This window comes from Coptis chinensis, chromosome 6, assembly GCF_015680905.1.
Source record: "Coptis chinensis isolate HL-2020 chromosome 6, ASM1568090v1, whole genome shotgun sequence".
In the NCBI taxonomy this organism is placed as follows: domain Eukaryota; kingdom Viridiplantae; phylum Streptophyta; class Magnoliopsida; order Ranunculales; family Ranunculaceae; genus Coptis; species Coptis chinensis.
In genome coordinates, this window is record NC_141461.1 from 88,996,136 (window position 1) to 89,017,883 (window position 21,748).

The following is a 21,748-nucleotide window of genomic DNA, read 5'->3' on the forward strand; positions in this document are numbered from 1 at the left end:
GTCTTTAACTAAACTATTACATATAAAATTTGGAGGATCAGAAAATCAAACTATAGTCTGAGGTGGTAAGAAATGATATTCTTCAGGAATAATATGACGATGCACATAACTCCAATTAATTTGACTTGCCAGTTTTGATCCAAAATTTGCAAGATAATCAGCTCCTGTATTTGTTTCACGATAGCAGTACCACATGTACCTCGGGTATTTGCCGCAACATATGTCGAATATCATCAATAACATCAACAACTTCCCATGGTGGTGGATGATCCAAATGAGTGATGAAGTGCATTACAACCTTTGAGTCTGTTTCCAGGATGAGCGGTGTTAAATGTTTTGTATCTGCCAGTTTAAGTCCCATACGAATAGCTAGAGCTTCAGCCATTAGAGATGATGCACATGGTGAAGGGATAGCCGCAGCACCAACAAACCTCCCGTCATCTCCACGAAATAAACAACCTGCACCACCATAACCAGGACTCCCAAGTGCAGAACCATCAGTATTAAGCTTATACCAACCCCTTGGTGGAAACACCCAAGATAAAGCAATAATAGACTTGTGTTTAACAGTCCCTATATGCTTGCCAAACTCCGAAGAGATGATGTTAGCAATCAAATGTCTAACAGAATACAAAAGAGAAAGGGGATTCAACTTATCAGTACTGAATTGACTTGCATTTCGGCTAATCCATATTTGCCAAAGAGTTACTCCAAAGTGGACAAGCAAGAAAAAAGTATCAGTAGACTTTTTAAAAAGAGCAGTAAGAGCTTGTCTAAACCAACTCTGAAAACTATCACCATGAATGGCCAGTAAAGGCTCCAGAATTCCTCCCACCCATAAAAGTTTTGCAAATTCACACTGCGTAAAAATATGAAGTTGAGAATCCAACCCATGAGAGCACCATAGTGCAAGAGTTATTAACTCGAAACCCACGGTGAGCAAGGAAACTAGCTGCAGGAATCAACCCATGATAACATTGCCACAAGAAGAAAAAACGGATTTTAAAAGGCAATTTACTCTTCCAAATCTTGACTATGAGCGGCTGTTCTATCTTTGGAGAAGAAAAATGCCATCCCATAACAAATTATAGGCAGATTTTACCGTGTATTCCGCTGATCTATGACAGGCCCATATCAGTTTTGTCATCTTGAACTATAAACCGGAAAGGAATAGAAAGGATCTGCAGTACATAATGAGCTGGCCAAAATTCACAAAGTTTCTGACTATCCCATTAATAAAATCTGCAACACGTATCAAGTCACAACCATCAGGGCAGAAAGGAGGGTGCCCTTCAGTTGGAATATAAGGAATCCAATTATCGACCCATGCATTTATAGAAAGACCATCACCTACTTTCCATTTTATACCCATATGCGCGCAGGATAGATTTCATTTTCCATGTGTTTCCATACCTATGAAGAAGAGGTTGGAAGACGCGTCTGTAAGAACTTTGAAGAATGGAAATATTTTGACTGCATTTGACATGCCCACAAAGTTCTTGGCTCCAGCAAGGTCCACGCCTGTTTAGCTAATAATGCAAAAGTTTGGATTTGCAGATTCGGAATACCAAGTCCTCCATACCTCTTTGATGTACAAGCAAGCTGCCAATTGAAATAGTGCATCTTATGTTGTCGATTATCATGTCTCCATAAGAAATTCCTGCGTATCCTTTCAAGCTTTTCTAGAACACCAGCTGGGAGAAGAGTGCACGACATGATATAGATAGGTAGAGCTGATAGTACAAACTGAACCAGTGTTAGTCTACCACCTTTTGAAAGTGTAGCTGCCTTCCATCCGGCTAAACGTGACTGAAATCTTTCCACTAATGGAGCAAAAGTATCTTGAGATGCACGTCCCAACAATGACAGTACTCCCAAATAATTAGGGAATTTATGTGTAAGCTGTATGAACCCAGTTGTTACCCTCACACCTTACACGTCTCTCTCCTCGATTTCGTCTTGATGACGATAAATACTCGTGGTTTTCATGGATCAGCTGAACCCATTGGGTTGCCTACGTACCTCCTCCAGGGAGGATCAAGCTGTGCCGTAGTTCTCCTTCTTCTCCTTCTCTCTCTCCTCTTTTTCCCCTTCTCTAACCACCTCTCTCTTTCTCTCTCTCTTATATCTCTTCTAACCACCTCCTCTCTCTCTAACCGCTAACCGCTCCCTTATCCCATCATCTTCTTTCTAGTCCCACGACCACTAATTGTCCAACTATCTCTTGATATATCGCGGCTTTGCTATCGTACTCCCGTATGCCCCTTCACTATTATGCCTCCTTTTGGGTCACTGAAACCACACTAGTCCCTATGCCCCTCCAGATTCCGCGTCCCTCCAGATTCAGCCCTTACATGATTCATTCGGCGGATCACGTGGCTCCCTCTTTCTCCTACCTTACGCTATCTCGGTCCCAAGACATGTCATCTTGATGGTCATGAATTAGGCTGATCTGAGATGCCCCCTCTCGGGTCCGTCGGCCGAAGGCGGGACCCGAGAAGACCTTTGACATCCCCTCATCGTGCTTGAATTCTAAATCTTCGCGAGATCATGGCGTGATCTCATAATTTTGTGTACTCCTCTAACACTAGCTCAGGCCATCTCGAATTATCTAATAGTTTGAATATATCTCCATTTATATCATTCTGGCTCATATTGATATTTGTTCAGTTCATCTCTTGAAGTTTTCCGCCCCTACAAGTTTAAGGGAGTGTCCAACCAACACTTGTTTTGGACAAGAGGGTCCACGGATGGCTCCTCCCACCTACTCTACTCAGATAGCACGGAATATATTCAAATAGCTTGCCCCCAGTTTGTTTTTTCACGGCCTTGAACTAGGCGGTGTCATCAACAGTGACTCGGTTTGCTCTCGTGTTACCGTTACTTGCCCCTGCTCTCCTTCATTGAACTCACTAGCATGTCCGCGATGTGTCTCAACACAGTCATCAACTCTCCTTCACATAACTTACTACTATGTCCGTGATATGTCTCATCCCCGCCATCAACTCTCCTTCAAAGAACTCATTGCATAAGTTGATTCGGACATACATCATGAATGGCTCATCCCCCCCGCTTTCTTTGATCAGCTGTGAAGCTTGTTGGGGTTGCCCCCAAGATTGATTTGGTCATCTAGTCCGCGAAGGGCTCATCCCCCCCGCACTCTGGCTTATAGGCAGCTTATTTTGCCCCAAGCTTGATTCGGACACTGCGGTCCACGAAGGGCTCATCCCTCCGGCTCTCGGCTTAGAAGGCACTCAATTTGCCCCAAGTTTGATTCGGACATCTAGTCCACGAAGAGCTCATCCCCCCGCTCTCGGCTTAGAGGCAGCCTCATTTTGCCCCAAGCTTGATTCGGACATCAAGTCCACGGCGGCTCATCCCTCCGGCTCTTAGCTTAGAGGCTTCAATTTGCCCCCAAGTTTGATTCGGACATCTAGTCCACGAAGGGCTCATCCCCCCCGCTCTCTGGCTTAGAGGCAGCTCATTTTGCCCCAAGCTTGATTCGGACACTGCGGTCCACGAAGGGCTCATCCCCTCCGCTCTCTGGCTTAGAGGCAGCTCAATTTGCCCCCAAGTTTGATTCGGACATCTAGTCCACGAAGGGCTCACCCCCCCGCTCTCTGGCTTAGAGGCAGCTCAATTTGCCCCCAAGTTTGATTCGGACATCTAGTCCGCGAAGGGCTCATCCCCCCCGCTGTCTTTGGTCAGCTGTGAAGCCTGATGGGGGCAGCTCAGTTTGCCCCCAAGTTATTTTCGTTCATAGCCCAATACTCCTGAAACAATTGGAAGAAGTATACTCTCTATTTCATTGATACCACATTTAACACAAACTATCATTCCTCAGCTCACTTAGCAATATCTAAAAGCAAGCTTCCTCTCTTTTAATTGAAAAACTAAACAAAAACTCTGAGGCTCCCCGTATAGTTAGTACGGGGCTCGACTCTGGTCTTACTCAATGTTATATCATGCAATATACATTTAATGCAGACAGTAAACTCTTTGATGATAATATAGTGTATGCAAATAAGGTAGTAAATGAGGTGAGATGGATCCATCTCCCAATACCAGCTCAAACTCCGCTCGGTTCCACGGTATCGCAGGTCTTTCTCTTTATCTGTAACCTGAAACTTTCATGTTCGAGTATTGTACAAATAACACATGAGATTCACTGAAGGATATTCCACATAAGCATTTGCATACAAGACTAATGGCGATAACGTGCTCAAGATTATGTACAATCCGTCTTACTCCCGAGGTGTACAGTCCTGTTCTCCCACTCGTGATTTGCGAACTCCTAGAGCGAATAGCTCCACGGAATATCACGATGTTCAGGGACCCCTTAGCATGTCCCTACATACATCTCTGCCAAGGATGGGGACAAGGCTTGCTTGCCCCCAATGTAACTCTGGCTGTTGGCCGAGTCATTACTCGTCTATCTATTATGTACATGACGGTCAAATAAACAAGTTACCTGCCGCGGTGTGTCTCTGCATATCTCCTATACTTATCTTACCATTTATTTTACCATTCGTATTCGGACGCTCCAATCTGTCGATCTCAGTCTCAAACTATGGATCTCCTTGTTCCTCTGCCTCGAAACAATGCATACTCGGCAATCACTTCTTGCTGGAGTAAACCTTATTTCTGAAAGTAGGGTAGGCACCATAAACACTATCGCGGAAATCAATTTGACGTCTATCTGTTCCATATAATATCAGCTGCAGAAAGGACAGAGATTGATGGGGCCAAAATACCATCACTGATAAGCATACTAGTACCCAAGAGCACAGCTAGGAGTAGTAAACTGCGATGATTCCTGAAGTGCTGTTTTACTAATAAGCTTGTTCTTGCTTCTTTCACAGAATTTTCAGAATGTAAGCAGATAAGTTATCTTCTGCGGCACCGGAAGAGTTCAGAAGGCCCTTCTGGGAGTCTCGGCAGAGTAGTGAGTACAAAGCAAAGATTCCACCTTTGCCATTGTCAACTGCTCCTAGAACAACTATTATATACTTGCAGAGAGTAATTAGAGTCAAAGTCCAGAAAACCAAAGAAAGTAACCCAAGGATCTCATCATCGTTGTCCTAAAGGCGTGTCCTCCTTGAGAATGTGCTTGTGAATACATAGATTGGTGAAATGCTCAAGTCGCCAACAGCAACACCAAAGCTCTGATAGGCTAGAGACAGGGTGGTCATGGAAGTTTCACAGGAGTATAATACAACACAAATGGTGCTTCTGCCACCAATGCTAGGTCCAATGCTAAATTCACACTCTAAAGAACATACTGAGGCTATGACACAATGCATATACGTTCCAATCTATACCCATCCTTAAATTAAAATCTAAAATATCAAAATTCCCCTAAGAAAATCATTCCCCCAGCAGCACCAAACACAAATAACATGGTTTCGTTTCCAATGACATGAAGCTTCTCAACCCCGTAAGCCGCTCTTCAGCTCTTGCCCAAAGTCAAGACAAGCATCTACCAGCATACTCATTATCCTTCTTCTTCTTCCTTGCTGCTGCTAACTCCTCCAATGCCGCCCTCTCATTCCTCACTTTCTCAGACTCTTCCCTCAATGCATTTACCATAGCCTTCAAAGCATTCACCTCTTCGCGCAGTTCCTCTAGTTGTAGACTGTAGATACAGCATCTCAATCTCTCTCACCTTTATCAACATCAACAATTATTTGAGTTATTTCTGAAGCAGCATTACGCAACATCTCACCATGAATTCTGCATTGATCCAACTCTGGCCATAGCTCTGGTGCTACCGAACTTGAACTACTTCTGGCCTCAAGCCAATAGACTGCTGGCCGTTCCTCGGGAACCATAAATGCCGGCTGCTGACCGGGCCTTGTTTGCCCTCCCCCTGACCGACAGTCGTCAGTCCATTCCTTTGACAAACTTGTTGATCCTGGTCATTACTTATGCAAAGAGGTTACGCTGGAAGCGAATAGTGGATGATTGGGAAGTGAATACTTATATCGATGTTCATGACTTCAACCCTTCTCCTCTCAATGTGATAGGAACCAAACTTCTTACCCTGCCACCTCACCAAAAGCAGATGGGGAATTGATGGACAAAAAGCCAGCGGATAAACAAATGATCAGATCATATATAAATGTCTCTTGGAACTCATTGATCAAGTTCTCGAAGCTGATAAATGTCTCAAAGACCATTCATCATCGTAAACAAGAGCCCAAATATAGAAAAGAGTCAGTTTACTCTCTGCGTAATGCAAATATTCATCCGATGCGCCCAAGAGTCCAACTCCCTCGAAGGAACGATTGGGCGCCCCATAAAACGATTAGTTCTCTCTCGTTCTCTGAAAGGTCCCACACTTTCTCTATATCTCCCCAACACCAAATAGTGCTCGTGGTATATATATATATATATATATATATATATATATATATATATATATTTTTTTTTTTTTTTCACCCCAATCTCTCTACTCATCGTCCCCACAGACGGCGCCATTTGTATGAACCCAGTTGTTACCCTCACACCTTACACGTCTCTCTCCTCGATTTCGTCTTGATGACGATAAATACTCGTGATTTTCATGGATCAGCTGAACCCATTGGGTTGCCTACGTACCTCCTCCAGGAAGGATCAAGCTGTGCCGTAGTTCTCCTTCTTCTCCTTCTCTCTCTCCTCTTTTTCCCCTTCTCTAACCTCTCTCTCTCTCTCTCTCTTATATCTCTTCTAACCACCTCCTTCTCTCTCTCTAACCGCTAACCACTCCCTTATCCCATCATCTTCTTTCTAGTCCCACGACCACTAATTGTCCAACTATCTCTTGATATATCGCGGCTTTGCTATCGTACTCCCGTATGCCCCTTCACTATTATGCCTCCCTTTGGGTCACTGAAACCACACTGGTCCCTATGCCCCTCCAGATTCCGCGCCCCTTACATGATTCGCGGACTGGATCACGTGCTCCCTCTTTCTCCTACCTTACACTATCTCGGTCCCGAAGACATGTCATCTTGATGGTCATGAATTAGGCTGATACATAAGCTTTACCTTGAAGATGCCATGCAACAACCTCTTGAATGTTCTGGGAAGTTTGGGATTATGAATAAGTTGCGAGTTGTGACTTCTGAAGATTAATGGTTTGTCCCGAAGCTTCACAATACCGTTGCAAGGTATCATTAAGGGTGTGAGCCTCATCAAGATTACACCGACCAAAAAGAAGAACATCATCGGCGTACATTAAATGAGTAAGTGCCTAGCCACGGTGACACAATTTAAGTCCTGAAAATTTACCCGTCAGATGCAGCTGATGAAGATGTAAAGATAGTACCTCGGAGCAAATGATAAATAAATATGGTGATAACGGATCGCCTTGCCGTAATCCTCTTGTATATTGGAAGTAACCAAACAAGGCACCATTTAGAAGAAGAGAGAAAGATACTGTCACACACAAAATATAATTCGATCAACCCATAACTAAAGTAAAACTGCTTGAAGAAATTTCCACTCTATCTGATCATAAACACTTTTGAGCATATCCAGCTTAAGTGCAAAATTTCCATGCTTTCCTACTAGATTAGGCTTTTTGATCGAATCTTATGAAACACTTCTTGAGCAAGTAGAACATTATCATGAATATATCTTTCCATAGAACAAAAGGCTCTGAGTAGGACTCACAATTTTACCCATCAAACTTCTCATCCTACTAGTAATAATTTTTAAACCAGCTTATACAACACATTTTTTGCCAGACTAATGGGTCTAAAATTCTCAGGTTTCAATGGATTAGACACCTTTGGAACGAGAGTTATGAACAAGTGATTTAGAACCTTAGAAAAAGTCCCATGCGCAAAGAAATACTGAACCATAGAGCATACCCGTGGACCCAATATATCCCAGTAAGAAAGAAAGAATTTAGCTTGATACCCATCCGGCCCAGGAGACTTTAAAGGTCCCATCTGCTTAAGTGTAAGAAGGATCTCCTCAGGTGTAACAGGCTGCAGTAGATTCTGGTCATCCTCATCAAATATAAGAGCAGGAATAGGACTTAAAAACTGGTCTTCCATATACAGGTTTGTGGTTTCCATTATATTCTTGAAATAATTCAGAAACTGCGAACCAATTTGTTCTCTCGTTGTAAACCCAGTCCATCCGGACCATGCAATCTTGCAACATAAGTCGTGTGTCGCCAACGAGTAATTGTAGTATGAAAATATTTTGTGTTGAGGTCTGCATCCTGTAAATGGGTTTGAAGTGCTTTCAGTGCCCACAACAATTCTTGTTCTTTCTGTAACTCTGAATATTCAGCTTGCAAGTTCTGTTCTAACTCATATAGGGCTCCCGGTGGATTTCGTTCTTCAAGTAATAGTTTAATATCAGCAAGCTTAGCCGCTAGCATAGACGCATAGTTAACTTGTTCTGCACCTTTCCAAACACATATTTATTCCAGCACTTCAAATGATCCTTAACTTTGCGTGAATGACAAATGAAGGAGATCCTTTCACATGTTGAACCCACTTTTTCACAATCACTTCACGGCATCCAGATTGCTTCAAATCGAAAAGGTCAATGAATAAAAGTAGACCGGCAATTCTGCTTCATAATTAACATCTTATGATCAGAAAGTGAAGTGCTTTGGTGAAACAAAACATACTCAGAGAATTTCAACCTCCATGAAGCATTAATTAAAGCTCGATCCAAACGCTTGTGAACTCTTCCAATACTATACTGACCATTACACCAAGTAAAACCTGATCCTCTGTATACCATATCAAAAAGTTGACATTGCTCCACCACTTCTAAGAACGACTGAATTTCTGAATGGTCAACTGGTTACCTCCCTCATTTTTCATCTTTAGACATTATTTCATTCAAGTCACCAACACAAATCCACAAAACATCACTATCAGGCATGAATGAAAGGGAGTAATTTCCATTGTTCTTGTCGAATTTCAGGCTGTGCACTACCATAAATACCAGTGAAATAACAAAAGAAATTATTTTCAGAATCAAAGATTTTACAGTGTATAATCCAACTATCTTGGAACAAAATATGGACATCATACTGACTTGACCATAAGAAACCTAAGCGACCAGATTTTCCATGTGCAACATATTATCCATACCCAACTTTTGAAGTTGTTGAGAAGCCTTAACTTCAGAAGTCATAGTTTCAATAATAAAAACAAAGCTTGGCTGTTTACGGTGAATGGTTCTCTGAAGCTCAGCAATTTTTCGGACCGACCGATACCTCTACAGTTCCAGATTAGAGCACTCATGGTTTTCAGTTATCCACCTGAAGTAAAGGATGACACAATCTTTGAACCCCAACTAAACAGCAAGTCTTTCAAGCAAATACCCACAGTATCACAAAGAAGTACAAATTTACCCCGGCCCTACACACATAATATTTGAGTCTCCCTTAGGTGTTTTTCAGTTGAGAAATGAACCAAAAATTCCATACCCAAACACGTATAGAGAAGAAAATAAACCAAGAACACGCACCTAACCAGAAGCAACCTTCTCTATATTCCAAAACGAATAACTTCAACAAACCCAAACTTTGCCTGTAAAAACAACGAGAAATTTGTACTTGCATCGAAGAAACCTTTACTGTTAGGAATTGGTGGAGTGGTTAGGATCTAGTCTCCACCTATAACTGTATAAAAAAGAGCCCTCTTCCAACAAGTACACAACCATCTTATTGAATCAGACACAAACCGGAATGATGTCTTATTCCCCTGGAAAAAACCGTATGAAATTGCTTGACTTATGTGAAATTCTTAGTTTTTAAAGCTACAAGGGCATACAAGCAGAAACCCCTGAAATCAGATCATCATCTTCCTGAAAAACCTCCTCTAGGACAAGAATCAATTATATCCACTATCCAAAAAGGCTAATCCGTTCCACGTACTGGAGCTAGGATGAAAACCCGGGCCAAATTGGTTGGAAACTCATAAATCGGTCCTCAACTCAGTTACTGGTTTTGTATTCATATAAAACGCTTATAGTTGTTGCAAATGATGGGGACAAATCCAATCAATGTACACTTGCAACCTCCTTTCAAATTTGTTATTGAAGTTTCTATCTGCATGTTAGTCACAACATCAGATGAAGGGGATTTGATATAAATCCGTACCCTTTTCTTTTGAGAAAATTATCTTCTATCAGTTCTATGTATCCCCAATCACAGTTTTACAGTTCTGTACGTCTCCAGTTGAAACATCAGGGGATTAGGCCGCGGCTTGTCAGCTATGGAAGATCTTGGTGTGGGCTTATTTTCGGATGCTCAAGACAATTAAGTACAGACATGAGAGACAAACAAATCAAGTATGTAGGTTAATCTTACATTTTAGACCATTTGATACTCAATTCCTACAATCCTACGTATAACTGAAACTAATAAACAGGAGTCAGAATTTTGTGTTTTTTACCTACCAAATATCTGTTAACAACGATGAGAGAAAAGGGGACCTTAAGTGAGAGAAAAGGGGTTACTTAAGTTTAAACTAACCCTGCGATCTAGTGCGCCTATATTCCTAAAATAGAACTTTTTAGTTAGGTTTCGAGATCCTATCTTCTTTTCATCAAGTTTCTTTCCTTTTCTGGGTAGTTTCAGACCAACTGAGAAGAGGATTTTTGATCGCTTTCTGTCAACTTTTTCGATATGGCTTCATCTTCCGCTTCCCACCCCTCTCTCTCCCCCCCCTCCACCATTCCTTTGGAGTTCGCTGTTCCAGAACTTGAACTCAGCTGCTACAGCAACCACGAATTTAAATAGCTATTCAGCCCATCATAGAGGATGGGGCTGCAGTTGTCCCACAAGAACTTATTGATGAAGGTATTGATGAATGGAAAGATACATTGGTAGGGTATTTCTTAGATAAGAGAATGGGATTCCCTTTTGTAAAAAATACTCTTGAAAGGACCTGGAAGATCAAAGGTTCTATGGAGATAACAACGGACAGAGACTTGTTTTTCATTAGGTTTTCTATGATTGAAGACAAACAGATGGTGTTGGAAGGTGGTCCTATCTTCATTGCAGGAAAGATATTTGTAGTTAGGTCTTGGTCACCAGAGATTGAAGGGCAAAGAAACAATACTAACACCGTACCAATATGGGCAAAAATCTTCAAAGTCCCAAAAGAACTCTGGACTAAGAATGGGCTCTCATTTTGGCCGCCTTGATTGGTGAGCCACTCTGTATGGATGGCTAACATCGGAAAAAAAAAAACTTCGACTTTGCTAAGGTCTCATAGAACCATTCCCCGCTTTTTGATTTTCCCAAATCGGTAAAACTCAAACTCGGGGGTAAATATGTGTACCTAGATGTGGAGTACCCTTGGAAGCCACCCTCTTGCACCATTTGTTGTCGGTTTGGTCATACAACAACCAAATGCCCTGCTTCCCCACCTCAGGTCTGGTCCCTAGGCCACGAAATGTAGGAGTTCAAGAAAGGACAAACACCGATTCTGGTTAGGAACGCCGACAACGCCCCCCAAGCTCGCCTCCTGACTCACCAATTCTTCAAATATCTCCTCGAGGCCGCCGGCTTTGCTACTTTAATTCTTTCTCTTGTGCCGCTTTAAGATAGTTCGCGATCACCGACATGTCTCCCCGATGTTGTTCCAAGCTCGACCTTTCGACAATATCTGCAGTACAAGACCTAGCCCCTCTTTACAAGTGGTGTCCTCTCGAGTTCATCAAGGAATTACATGGAGTCACAACCGTCGAAAGGCGAGTTAGCCCCCCATGCGAGGAGGCCTTCTTTAGCCACTCCGACACTCCTTGTTAGGAGCTCGAGACTTGGTAGCGAGAGAGCATAGTATACCTACTGTATTGGACCTACCAATACAAAGACACCAGCAAAGAGTTACTCTTCTTAACCAACTCCCAAATAGTAGAAAAATAAACATGTATGAAGAGTTAGTTGTTGGAGATGAGGATGTAGAAGACGATCTCTCAGAGAGTGAATCTGAGTTGTTTGGGGATACGTATATAGGGGCTCCAACGCTTGCATTGCCTAAGAGCACATCAAAGTATGCAAATGCCTTCCTCGAGAATCAATGGACTACTGTGAAGCCAAAAAGAAGCAAGAGGATCCAAGAGCATTCTTCAGGAGAAATAGAGCCTACACTTGCAATGATGAAGAAGGTTAAGTCGTTAACCAAAAACAAAAAGATGAGACATCTTGAGGACTACACAAAAGAGTTTTGGGATGACACTTTGGGACTTACTTATGTGTGTTGTACTTGCTTAAGAAGGTTTCTTTTGTAACTATGAGAAAGCGGAGACTCATCTTAGGAAATCATCTTAGAAAAGATCATCCTAAGATTGTAAAGGAAATCATGACTAGGGGAAGTAGGATTCCTAGCTCTTTTTCAAAAAAAAAACGATTTCTTAGGGTTGATGATTGTCCTCTTCTTGGAGCATGTCTAGTGATCTCAAACTTTGTATGTTAGGCTTATAGTATGTCGATTTGTGTCTTTGTGTGCCTCTTTTTAATGATCTAACTCTTAGGGAGGCTTGTACGATTTACCCTTTTGCAATATAAACCGGTGGGGGTCTGCCTTAACCCCATAACTTTTTCAAAAAAAAAAACGATGAAATTCCATCTAATTTGAGGATGATGAGATGTCCTCTTCTTGGAAGCGATGTTAAATCAAAGAAAAATTAACAATTATAAAAATGGAACCGATTCAATCAAACTTTGAGTACAACTTGAGCCAATTGAGAGCACACCACCTGGTCAAAAACTCAATAACCCCAACAAAATTGTCATTGTGGCAAATTAAATTCCCAATATTTGTGTCGCATACATGGTAATTATGTTTCTTTAAAAAACGTTTAGCGCACAAGCTGTCTTGTGTAGTTTCACACACATCAATCACCTCATCATTCATATCGAAAATAATATATGGTGAAACCCAACAAATCCCAAGATACCCTATAGGATTTACCCTGCTTCATTATTATAAATATATTTTTTTCCACTTAACGCAATTATGCGGAACCAAAACAAAATAACCATTAATCAAATTAATAATCAACTCCAAACTGTACTAACTCAAAACTTCTGAAGAGAAACAACAAAAGAAAACCTAAATTGTTAGACAATAACAAAAGAATTAAAACTTTATACACGCAAAAAGCATGAGTTGTGTAAGCCAACTCACCCTCATCTATCCACTCCATCCATTCCAGAAATGAAGAGTGAGGCAATACCTAAAAGCAATAACAGAAAGTTGATGTTAAATTTGAGCCAGTACCTAAAACCATTAACAGAAAGTTATATCATCATTAAATTTAAACAGTTTAAAAACATGACATTAAGAACTCACCATCTTAAACCCATCTGGATCAAGAAAAGAAAGTGCGTTCATTGTAGATCCTCACAACGTGAGGACATATGCTGAATAACCCCTCCCAACTCTTGTACAGCCTGATAGACGACCTCAGCAATCTCGTACAAGTCTTCCGTACGCACAAAAAACTAAAACAACGAAAAAAATCATAAAATACAAAAGAATAAGAAACCCGATAGACCAGAAAAGAAGACAACACGAAAAAGGAAATGAAAAGAGACTACAACATCTACGCAAACACAATAGAAATCACTGCTAAATTAACGCTTAACATGCAGAGTCTTTCTAACTCTTCTTTTGTTTATTCTTTTCTGCATCTTTCTAAGCCACACCTCGCATAAAGCATTACGCCAAGGCAGCGACAGTAACTGATAAAACGCTCATTACACAACAAGGTGAAGGGCTTGATGATGGAACCTTTAGCGCGCCAGAGGAACGCCTTTGGTAGTATAGGATAATTAGACCCCTCCAGTCCCGTTGCCACAACCAACCTAAGTCAAGCACCCTATAAGGTTACATGATACAGACACCTTTGATTGGAAATGATCCTAATTGGATGACCTCGTCTTGATACTTTAAGACTCTATGCAAAAGGTTACATGCATGTGGGGTGTCCAAAAAGAAAATGCAATCCACATATTTATACACCACACTTTGCCTAAGGTGTTCTACTAGGCACGCCGAGGCGGAAGGAGCACAATAAGAGGTCATTACACATTGCGGAGGTGGAAGATTGAAACATAGACGCCTTCACGTGCTTCAGCAATAACTTTGACATCATGGGTGCCTACATAATCGATAAGTTAGTTCTACACGAAAGATGTCTTGTATGGATACAGATGGCTCAGGCAGCTCTCCCAAATGATAAGTGTCACTCACTTTCAAAGAGGAATCACTCGACTCTCAAGTCTCAACAAGAGAATACAACTCTCAATATGAAACAAATCTTCATTGTTTAAAACTCATTGTCACGATCCAATACATTCCTATCTCATTTTATACATTTATCAAAAAGGTAATTGCTTTTATACGCCATTGCACCCTAGACAAGAAATTAATTAGACTAGACAACACAACAAAACTAGAATTTCCACAAAAATGCTACAATTTTCATGAAATTACATCTTCAAATACTCAACTTCCAATATATGATCCCATGCACAATAGGGGATGATGTTACTATGTTAGTGAATGCACTTACATCAACCTAGGGTTGCTATGCTAAGAGCATCTCTAGGTGGTGGTAGCATACTCTTCAAATTTGAAGAATGCTACCACAGAATCTGATAGCAAATTTCGACCAACTCTAGGTGGTCGCAAATTCGCGGTCGCAAAATTTATTGGGGACCCACCGCTGCGACATTAGTATCGGGCGCCGACGACAAGGTACTTGGCGCCAATTACTAATGTCGCGTGCTATGTTTTATTTAATGTCGCGCGACACTCAGACTTTTGTCATTTTACAAATTTTTTTTCAACTAAGTCACTCTAGTTAGTAGGAAAAAAATGAGTTCCGACGACGAATCCGTCTATAATAACCAAACACGATGGAGTGGTTGCGGTGAGGAAGAAGAAAAAAGCAAGGCATATGTTTGGGATAATCCCGGCAGTGATCTAGATGATGAACCAACCACTTCCTGAGTCGAGGTCGACGATCCATTCTTTGCTTCAATATCGCAAGTCGATTTTGAATTTCTGCTGGATGCTATTGATTTCACCCATCTTAGGCGGTGTCTAAGAGGTTTCATGATAGGCATGTCTCAAGAGTTGTTCTTGAACAATATGTATGTATTTTAATTTCATAAATTAGTAGTAGTAGTAGTTAATTTTAGTAGTTCAATACGATATTTTTATTTTTATTTTTTAATTTTAGTTTTATTTTTTGTACATCGAGATGTGTTTATGTATCGGTTCGGTGCACTCCACGCATGCTTTTTAGGCGGGTGGGATGATATTAAGAAAGTCGGTGCACTTGACCATGTTAGAGATGCAATTTTAGCGACTCCCTTTGCTCATCTAGTTGACATCCCTTACAATAAGACTGACATCCAGGGAGTTATTAATGGTTTAGTTGAGAGATGGTGGGATAGTATACATACTTTTCACTTCCCTCGGAGGAGAGTTGGGCTTCACTCCATTAGATTTTTGCATGATATCTGGTTTGAGTATAGGATTAGGTAATCCGTTGAGATGTAGCAATCAATTCCGTGAGTTGTGCCCAAATGATGACTTTCTTCCCTTGTCCGACCGAGGAGTCATATGACGATCTTTGTGTTAGGATTTCGGTATCAAGGCTGCATACATTACACCGCCGACTACCGATTCGAGATTGCAGTTTTTGATAGATTATTTGTCACTTGATTCCGATGATGGTCAAACACATGTTGATGAGTATGTAAGAGCTTTACGTATGTATTTGATGGGTGTCTTATTTTTCCTTTTCCGCCATTCCACGATTAACTTGGGATATCTAGCTAATTTTGAGCACTTGCATGAGTTGGGCGGTATTGATTTTGGTGGAGCCATATACTATCATTTGTTACGTTGTTTAGATAGGGCGTCTCGACATACTGGTGTTGTCAGTAGTCCCCAGATGGGAGGGTTTGTCATTCTCTTAGAGGTATGGTTTTATGAGTATTTCCGTGCTGCAAATCCTACCCTCACAGAGTATACCGATGAGAGGCCTAGGCTCAGGGCTTGGCACGGACCTTGTCGAGCGTGTATGACCAGTGAGATCAGTCATAACATAACTTCTGTCCGAACCCAAATCGAGCTTAGCACACAGGCTTCTATTGTTTGGAGGCCTTGGAGGACATCTGTGCACATCGGCACGAATGACTGTAGATATGCATTGTTCATTTCTCATAGGAGGATGATATTCACTTGTGGGAGTGATATGGAGTGGTATTTAGGGGATAGATGTTACAGACAGCTCACACCATACTTTGGTATCCCTCCTGATCCGCCTACCCATGTATTAGAGGCTAAGGACATGACCTTAGAGCAAGTCATCGAGAGTAACGTGCATTGGACTTGGCTACAGGCTTCTGACCTAGTTACATTGCAGACTTATGAGCAGTACTACCGTTACTAGTTTAGGGTGTCTATTGGTCATTTGCTCCCAGCTGTAGGTCGTACAGGCAACATTCATACGGTTAGCAATTTGGGTGTCAGACGTGAATTCCAGATTGGCCAGCCGTCACAGCCGACGTTTCAGACTGGACTGGCACACATTTGTTCCAAAGACTGATCCCCTCCGAGTGGCCTTGGGTTTCGGTTTGAGCGATCCGAGTGGCGGACGATTTACCAGCCCATTTCTTCTATTGATGCCACTTTCGCGTCGCACGGTTAGAGCCCCGACCTTGGACATCTATCTCCTCGTAATTATTTTTATTGGTTTTGTTTTATTATTTTGGTTTATTATGAAAATGTCATAAATTATTAATGAATAATTATTTCAGGATGACCTACGCATGAGATATGAGACAAGCATTCGTGTAAATGATGACTTGCGCTTCTCGGTATTTGCCTACAGTGTTGAGAGAGAGAGACTTCTTTCCCAGGCTCATGTTGATTACGACGATTTGCAACGCCAGATTGATGAGTTACTGTGCTCCGATTGATCGCATTGGCAAGGGTGAGTTCATCACAAAGATGGACAGACGGAGAGTTCAAAGACAAGGACGGTCGAGGAGGAGTTCACTTCAGAGGAGGCGTATGTAGGATAGTCTAGGAGGTTGTTGTATGACGATTATTATTATGTTGTGTGATTTAGAATTGTTCATTCGATCATTTTGATATGTTGTGTGATTATTATTATGTTGTGTGATTTAGAATTTACTTCCTTTGATTTAGCAAATGAATTACAATTTTTATTAATAGAACGACAACTAATACATGATTGCAAAAATATAAAATAAAAATAAATAAATAAAAGATAACTATTACATATCACCCTTATTACATACTACTAGAGTTACTCTAATTATCAAGTCAGTCATCATTTTCTTCATCATTGGCTTCTTCGTTGTTGGAAGCTTCATTTGTACTACTTGCTCCAGCCTTTTTTTCATATTTAGCTACAATTGCATCTTGTTTTAGCTCTAAAACCCTTCGCAAACGAGGATTGACATTGTCGAGTGACATTGCCAACAACCTAGTTTCATTTTCCTCCTCTCTAACACGGAGTTTTTCTTGCTTCAAAAATAACTTTTTTTGTGTCTTCTCTTGCTTCAATTTCATCATACTTTGAAATTGCTCATTTTGAATCTCTTCTTTATTTCTTCGACTTTCTTTAAAAGCTTCAAGAAAATCATCCATATTTTTAGCAGTGGATGCAACATTACCCTCAACAAATGAAGCAACTTTCTTCTTCTTCTCAATTTCTTTTGCTCGCTTCCTACCGACTGACCTCTCCAAAAAACCTTCGGTACTGCTAGGATCGTACTCCGAGTACAGTGAAGGTGAAGGGGTAGAGTAAGGCGTTGAAGGGGTTGGGGTTGAGGGTGAAGAATCGAAACCTTCAACATCTCCGGATCTTGCTTTCTTCTTTGGTCTTGGAGCAAGCGTTTAGATTATGTGAATCGAAGTTCTTTGCCACTTTGGCGTATTTTTTACTAGATTATAACAATCTTACCATATCCATGGTTTTCCAATTAGCCGCATAAGTTGTTGCTGCGTCTGAAAGCTACGTTTATTAAAAAAAAAAAAAAATCAATATCAAGTAGTATATAAAATGAAGTATAAATTAAACGAAGTATAAACGAATCTTACAATGTCTTCACGTCCCCACCCGCTTGGAGGTTGTTCTTCAAGCTTTCTTAGTATAGCATGATATTTGTTGAAGAACGGTAAAATAATCGCCCAACGTTGTGAGACTCTCTTCCACTTACGGTTGCGGTCAAAACCTTGAATTTGATTCATTCTAGCCATAATTCCTTCCCAATAAACTTGATCCGATTGATCATTCCCTACTATAGGATCTTCTCCAATCTCAATCCATGCTCTAGTAAGAGCAATATTTTCTTCATTTGTCCAACTTGGACCCTTTCTTTGTTTTGGTTGTGACATTGAGAGTGTTATGTGTGAAAGGTTGAGAGTGTTGTGTGTGAAATGGTTGAGAGTGTTGTGTGTGAAAATGAAGAAGGAGATGAGTGTAGATATAGGAGGTAGAAATCCGACCGTTTTTTGCCCGTTGGAGCACGCGACATTAGGAGTGGCGCGCGCCAATAGTAGTGGCGCGGGATAGTGGTTGTGGTCAAAAGTTGTGGTCAAAGTCAAAAAGTGGCGGCTTACATTACTATTGTCACTCCGCATCCGCATCCAAATTGCCAAATTTGCGAACAAGAATGCGAACAAGCAGGTGATGCGACCACGAATGCGACCACCTAAAGTTGGAATTCCGGAAAATTTCGACGCATTTCTTCAAATTTGAAGAATGCGACCACGGATACGTCCACCTAGAGATGCTCTAAGGAATCTATCAGCAACTGTTTATGAAATTACTCAATACATTTGAAATAATGCTTCTTCATCACTTTTCCCAAAATCCTGAACAACATGAGAGAGCCATTCAGCACTTGGCTCTCAACTGAACCAAAATAAAATAAATAATAAAAAATAAAATAAATAACAAAACGCTTGTCTAAAAGACGTGGTCTGTTGGCACATGATAGAACGAGAAAGACCAAGACGTTTTGTGCATGTAAAATTTGAGATCTGACCTCCAAGCCTCACATATTCAGACCCCTTGTCCACTTCAAAGGCGTGTGGCCTTTAAAGGTGTCCAGTGGGCAGTGGCCTACAGGTCAAGACTTGGTAGGTTGAGACAAGGTCTTGGGTTCAATCCCACTTTCACAGGGGAAGAAGTGTTTTTAAAAGGGATTAAAATAAAGTTTTAACTATAAAAAAAAAACCCCTTGTCCACTTCAAAATTTTGAAAAGATCAATTAACTTCATCAAATCGCAGTACCACCACCTTTAGATACCTCAACTGCGATGGTGCGAGAATAAGGAATCATAAGAAATCACATATGACAGGTAACATATGCAAATAGGTCATTTTTTGAAAATAACTAACACATCTCGGAAAAAAAAAAGTTATGCAAGCTAGCATTGGCACAACAACTTTGTTGATACTTGGTAGGCTATAACAATACCCAATCAGTTTATCCAACTTCTTAGTCAAATAAAAGCATAAAAAAAAAATTGATCCAAGCGAGAAACTGAACAAGCATGTTAGTGGTTCGACTTGCTACTGTGAAAACTAAAAATCGACCAAGAGTACGATCCTCACACAACAAACCCGCATTTACCAGTTTCATCAATAATCCAAATCTTACCTGTATATTTGAGTTTCCTAGTTGATAGTCCACAACACAATCATAGGCACGAAACTCCATAACAACTCGATCAGTAGAGTAATGTGCAAAACTCAAAAAAGCTGATGTGTACTGCAAGGTGAAAAAGATCGAGAATCAATTAGTGCAGATCTATACCATTATACAAAATCATAGAGGAGTTGATAGGATATTGTCACAACCAAGCACAATTTTAAATAAAGTACCACATCAGATTACATGAATAACTCAATCCATATTACAGAGAAACATTAGACAACCAGTACAAATGCACATCTTGTGAAGGAGAACGACAAAATTTAACTCACTCATGGAGATAATTCCGTGTGACAAAATTTTAACATGCCACTCAGATAAATTGCTAAGAGCATAGAAGAACTGCTATTGACGGTTCTTGTGGTGTTTCAATCACCTCGTCAACAGCATTGCCAATATACATCAAAAGCGTCATCAACTGCTGGTGCGGGTTTACTGGTCTTGGCTATGCCCTTGGTTTGGCTTCTATAGGATCTGTAAATTGATATGCTACTATTGGTACTCGTACTGTCACCCTTGTATCTGCTGGAAATGGATAACAATCTTTGGTCTCTACTAGTTATGCTTAAGGAAATGTAACTTAGTCAACTGGTTCTTCATTCTTCAACTGAATAAAGGACTGCTTTGGTGATTAGTCGAGGTCCATTAACAAACTATGAAAAAATCAAATTCGAGAGTGAGAATTGTTTAGAAAAATCCCTTTTTTATATTGTTTGGACAATTAAGGTGATTGCAGCATCCCCGGCTTTTCATTGATTGGCCATTCTAAAATATACCATCTCATGCCTGTCCACCATTACAACATTGCTAATATAAAAGTCTAGCTTAGCAAGAAAATCCTGTTTAAAATTTTTCCTAATTTTCTTTTGTACATTACTCGATGCTACTTTACGATCGAAAATTGCACCAAACTACCAACGTTGATCTACCGGCAAACCGATGTTGCTTGATCATAACATAAGAGGAAAAAAGATAAAATCAACACATTAGAAGTTAAAGGATGGTACATGGTAAACAATTCTACCTTCTGTTTGGGGAACACTTTTTTCCTCAACAATTTCATCCCCAAAGCCTGCACGAACAAATAAATAAATTATATGGAAAAATTGTTTACAGCTAAAATTCAAAAATGTTATATCCAATATTCAACCTTTATGTAAAAGTTAATTACACGGTCTATATAAATAACTCGAGCCATGACAGGGGAAACTAGTTCCATATTATGCTGCTCAAACGAATATCCATCAGGATCCTTCACCAAAGCATTACCAACTACACCTTGTCTCCTTTCAAATTGGTCTGCATCCTTGATCAAAGAAGTTGAAGCCATTCTAAGAAACTTCTTGTGGACTGGAGATCCTTGCACCAAGAAGGTTATTACCATCAGTTGGGACAAAGTGTGCAAGCCGGTAGATGAGGGAGGTCTGGGTATTAAGAAATTAAGGGATGTAAACAGAAGCATGTGTATGAAACTGGCCTGGCAAATTCTCAATGGGAAAGATGCTTTTGCAAATTTCATGAGAGCTAAACATTTTACAAAAACAGGGCAACTTATTGCGTACTACAACTACGTACTCCTCCATCTAGACTGGTGTGAAACAAGCTATTGCAGAAATTATTCCAAGATCACAGTGGATAGTGTATAGATATTTGGAGAGAATACTGGTTGGGTAATTTTTCGATTCAACCGGTCTTGCATCTCCCAGATGTGGCAATAAGAAATTGCACAACAAAGGTCAGTCAGCTTATTCATGAAGGACATTGGATGCTCCCTGATGCTTTTATCCAGTTACTACAAATGCATGATATAGACATGGATGTAACTCTTCGTCCAGTAACAATGGAGGCTGATCATAGAGTGTGGTGTCCTGACATGCATGGGATTTTCTCGGTGGCTTCAGCGCATGAGGAAATCAGAGTTAAAAGGAATAAAATAGCTTGGCATAAAGTTTTATGGAGTAAACACATACACCCTAAGACAGCAGCGACTGCACGGAAACTCATCCACAA

The 21,748-nt window shown here is 40.7% G+C and overlaps 1 protein-coding gene and 1 long non-coding RNA gene across 3 annotated transcripts; both read right to left on the reverse strand.

Moving 5' to 3' along the window:
- LOC147495235 (uncharacterized) lies at positions 1-19,797 on the reverse strand. Of its 2 annotated transcripts, none has more exons than XM_086563856.1 (4): positions 19,685-19,797; positions 13,320-13,471; positions 13,155-13,203; positions 1-459 (listed from the first exon to the last, which is right to left on the reverse strand). In XM_086563856.1, the coding sequence occupies exons 2-4, from the start codon at positions 13,359-13,361 to the stop codon at positions 176-178; spliced, it is 375 nt and encodes a 124-aa protein (XP_086419982.1). In that variant the 5' UTR covers positions 13,362-13,471; positions 19,685-19,797; the 3' UTR covers positions 1-175. The 2 variants fall into 2 exon arrangements, with proteins under 2 accessions (XP_086419982.1, XP_086419984.1); XM_086563858.1 differs by lacking the exon at positions 19,685-19,797 and adding an exon at positions 13,761-13,816.
- Positions 8,959-13,142, reverse strand: LOC147495236 (uncharacterized). Its single transcript, XR_015197367.1, has 2 exons — positions 9,484-13,142; positions 8,959-9,374 (listed from the first exon to the last, which is right to left on the reverse strand). It is a non-coding gene; the product is annotated as an uncharacterized LOC147495236 (long non-coding RNA).
- Positions 19,798-21,748: the final 1,951 nt, after the last annotated feature.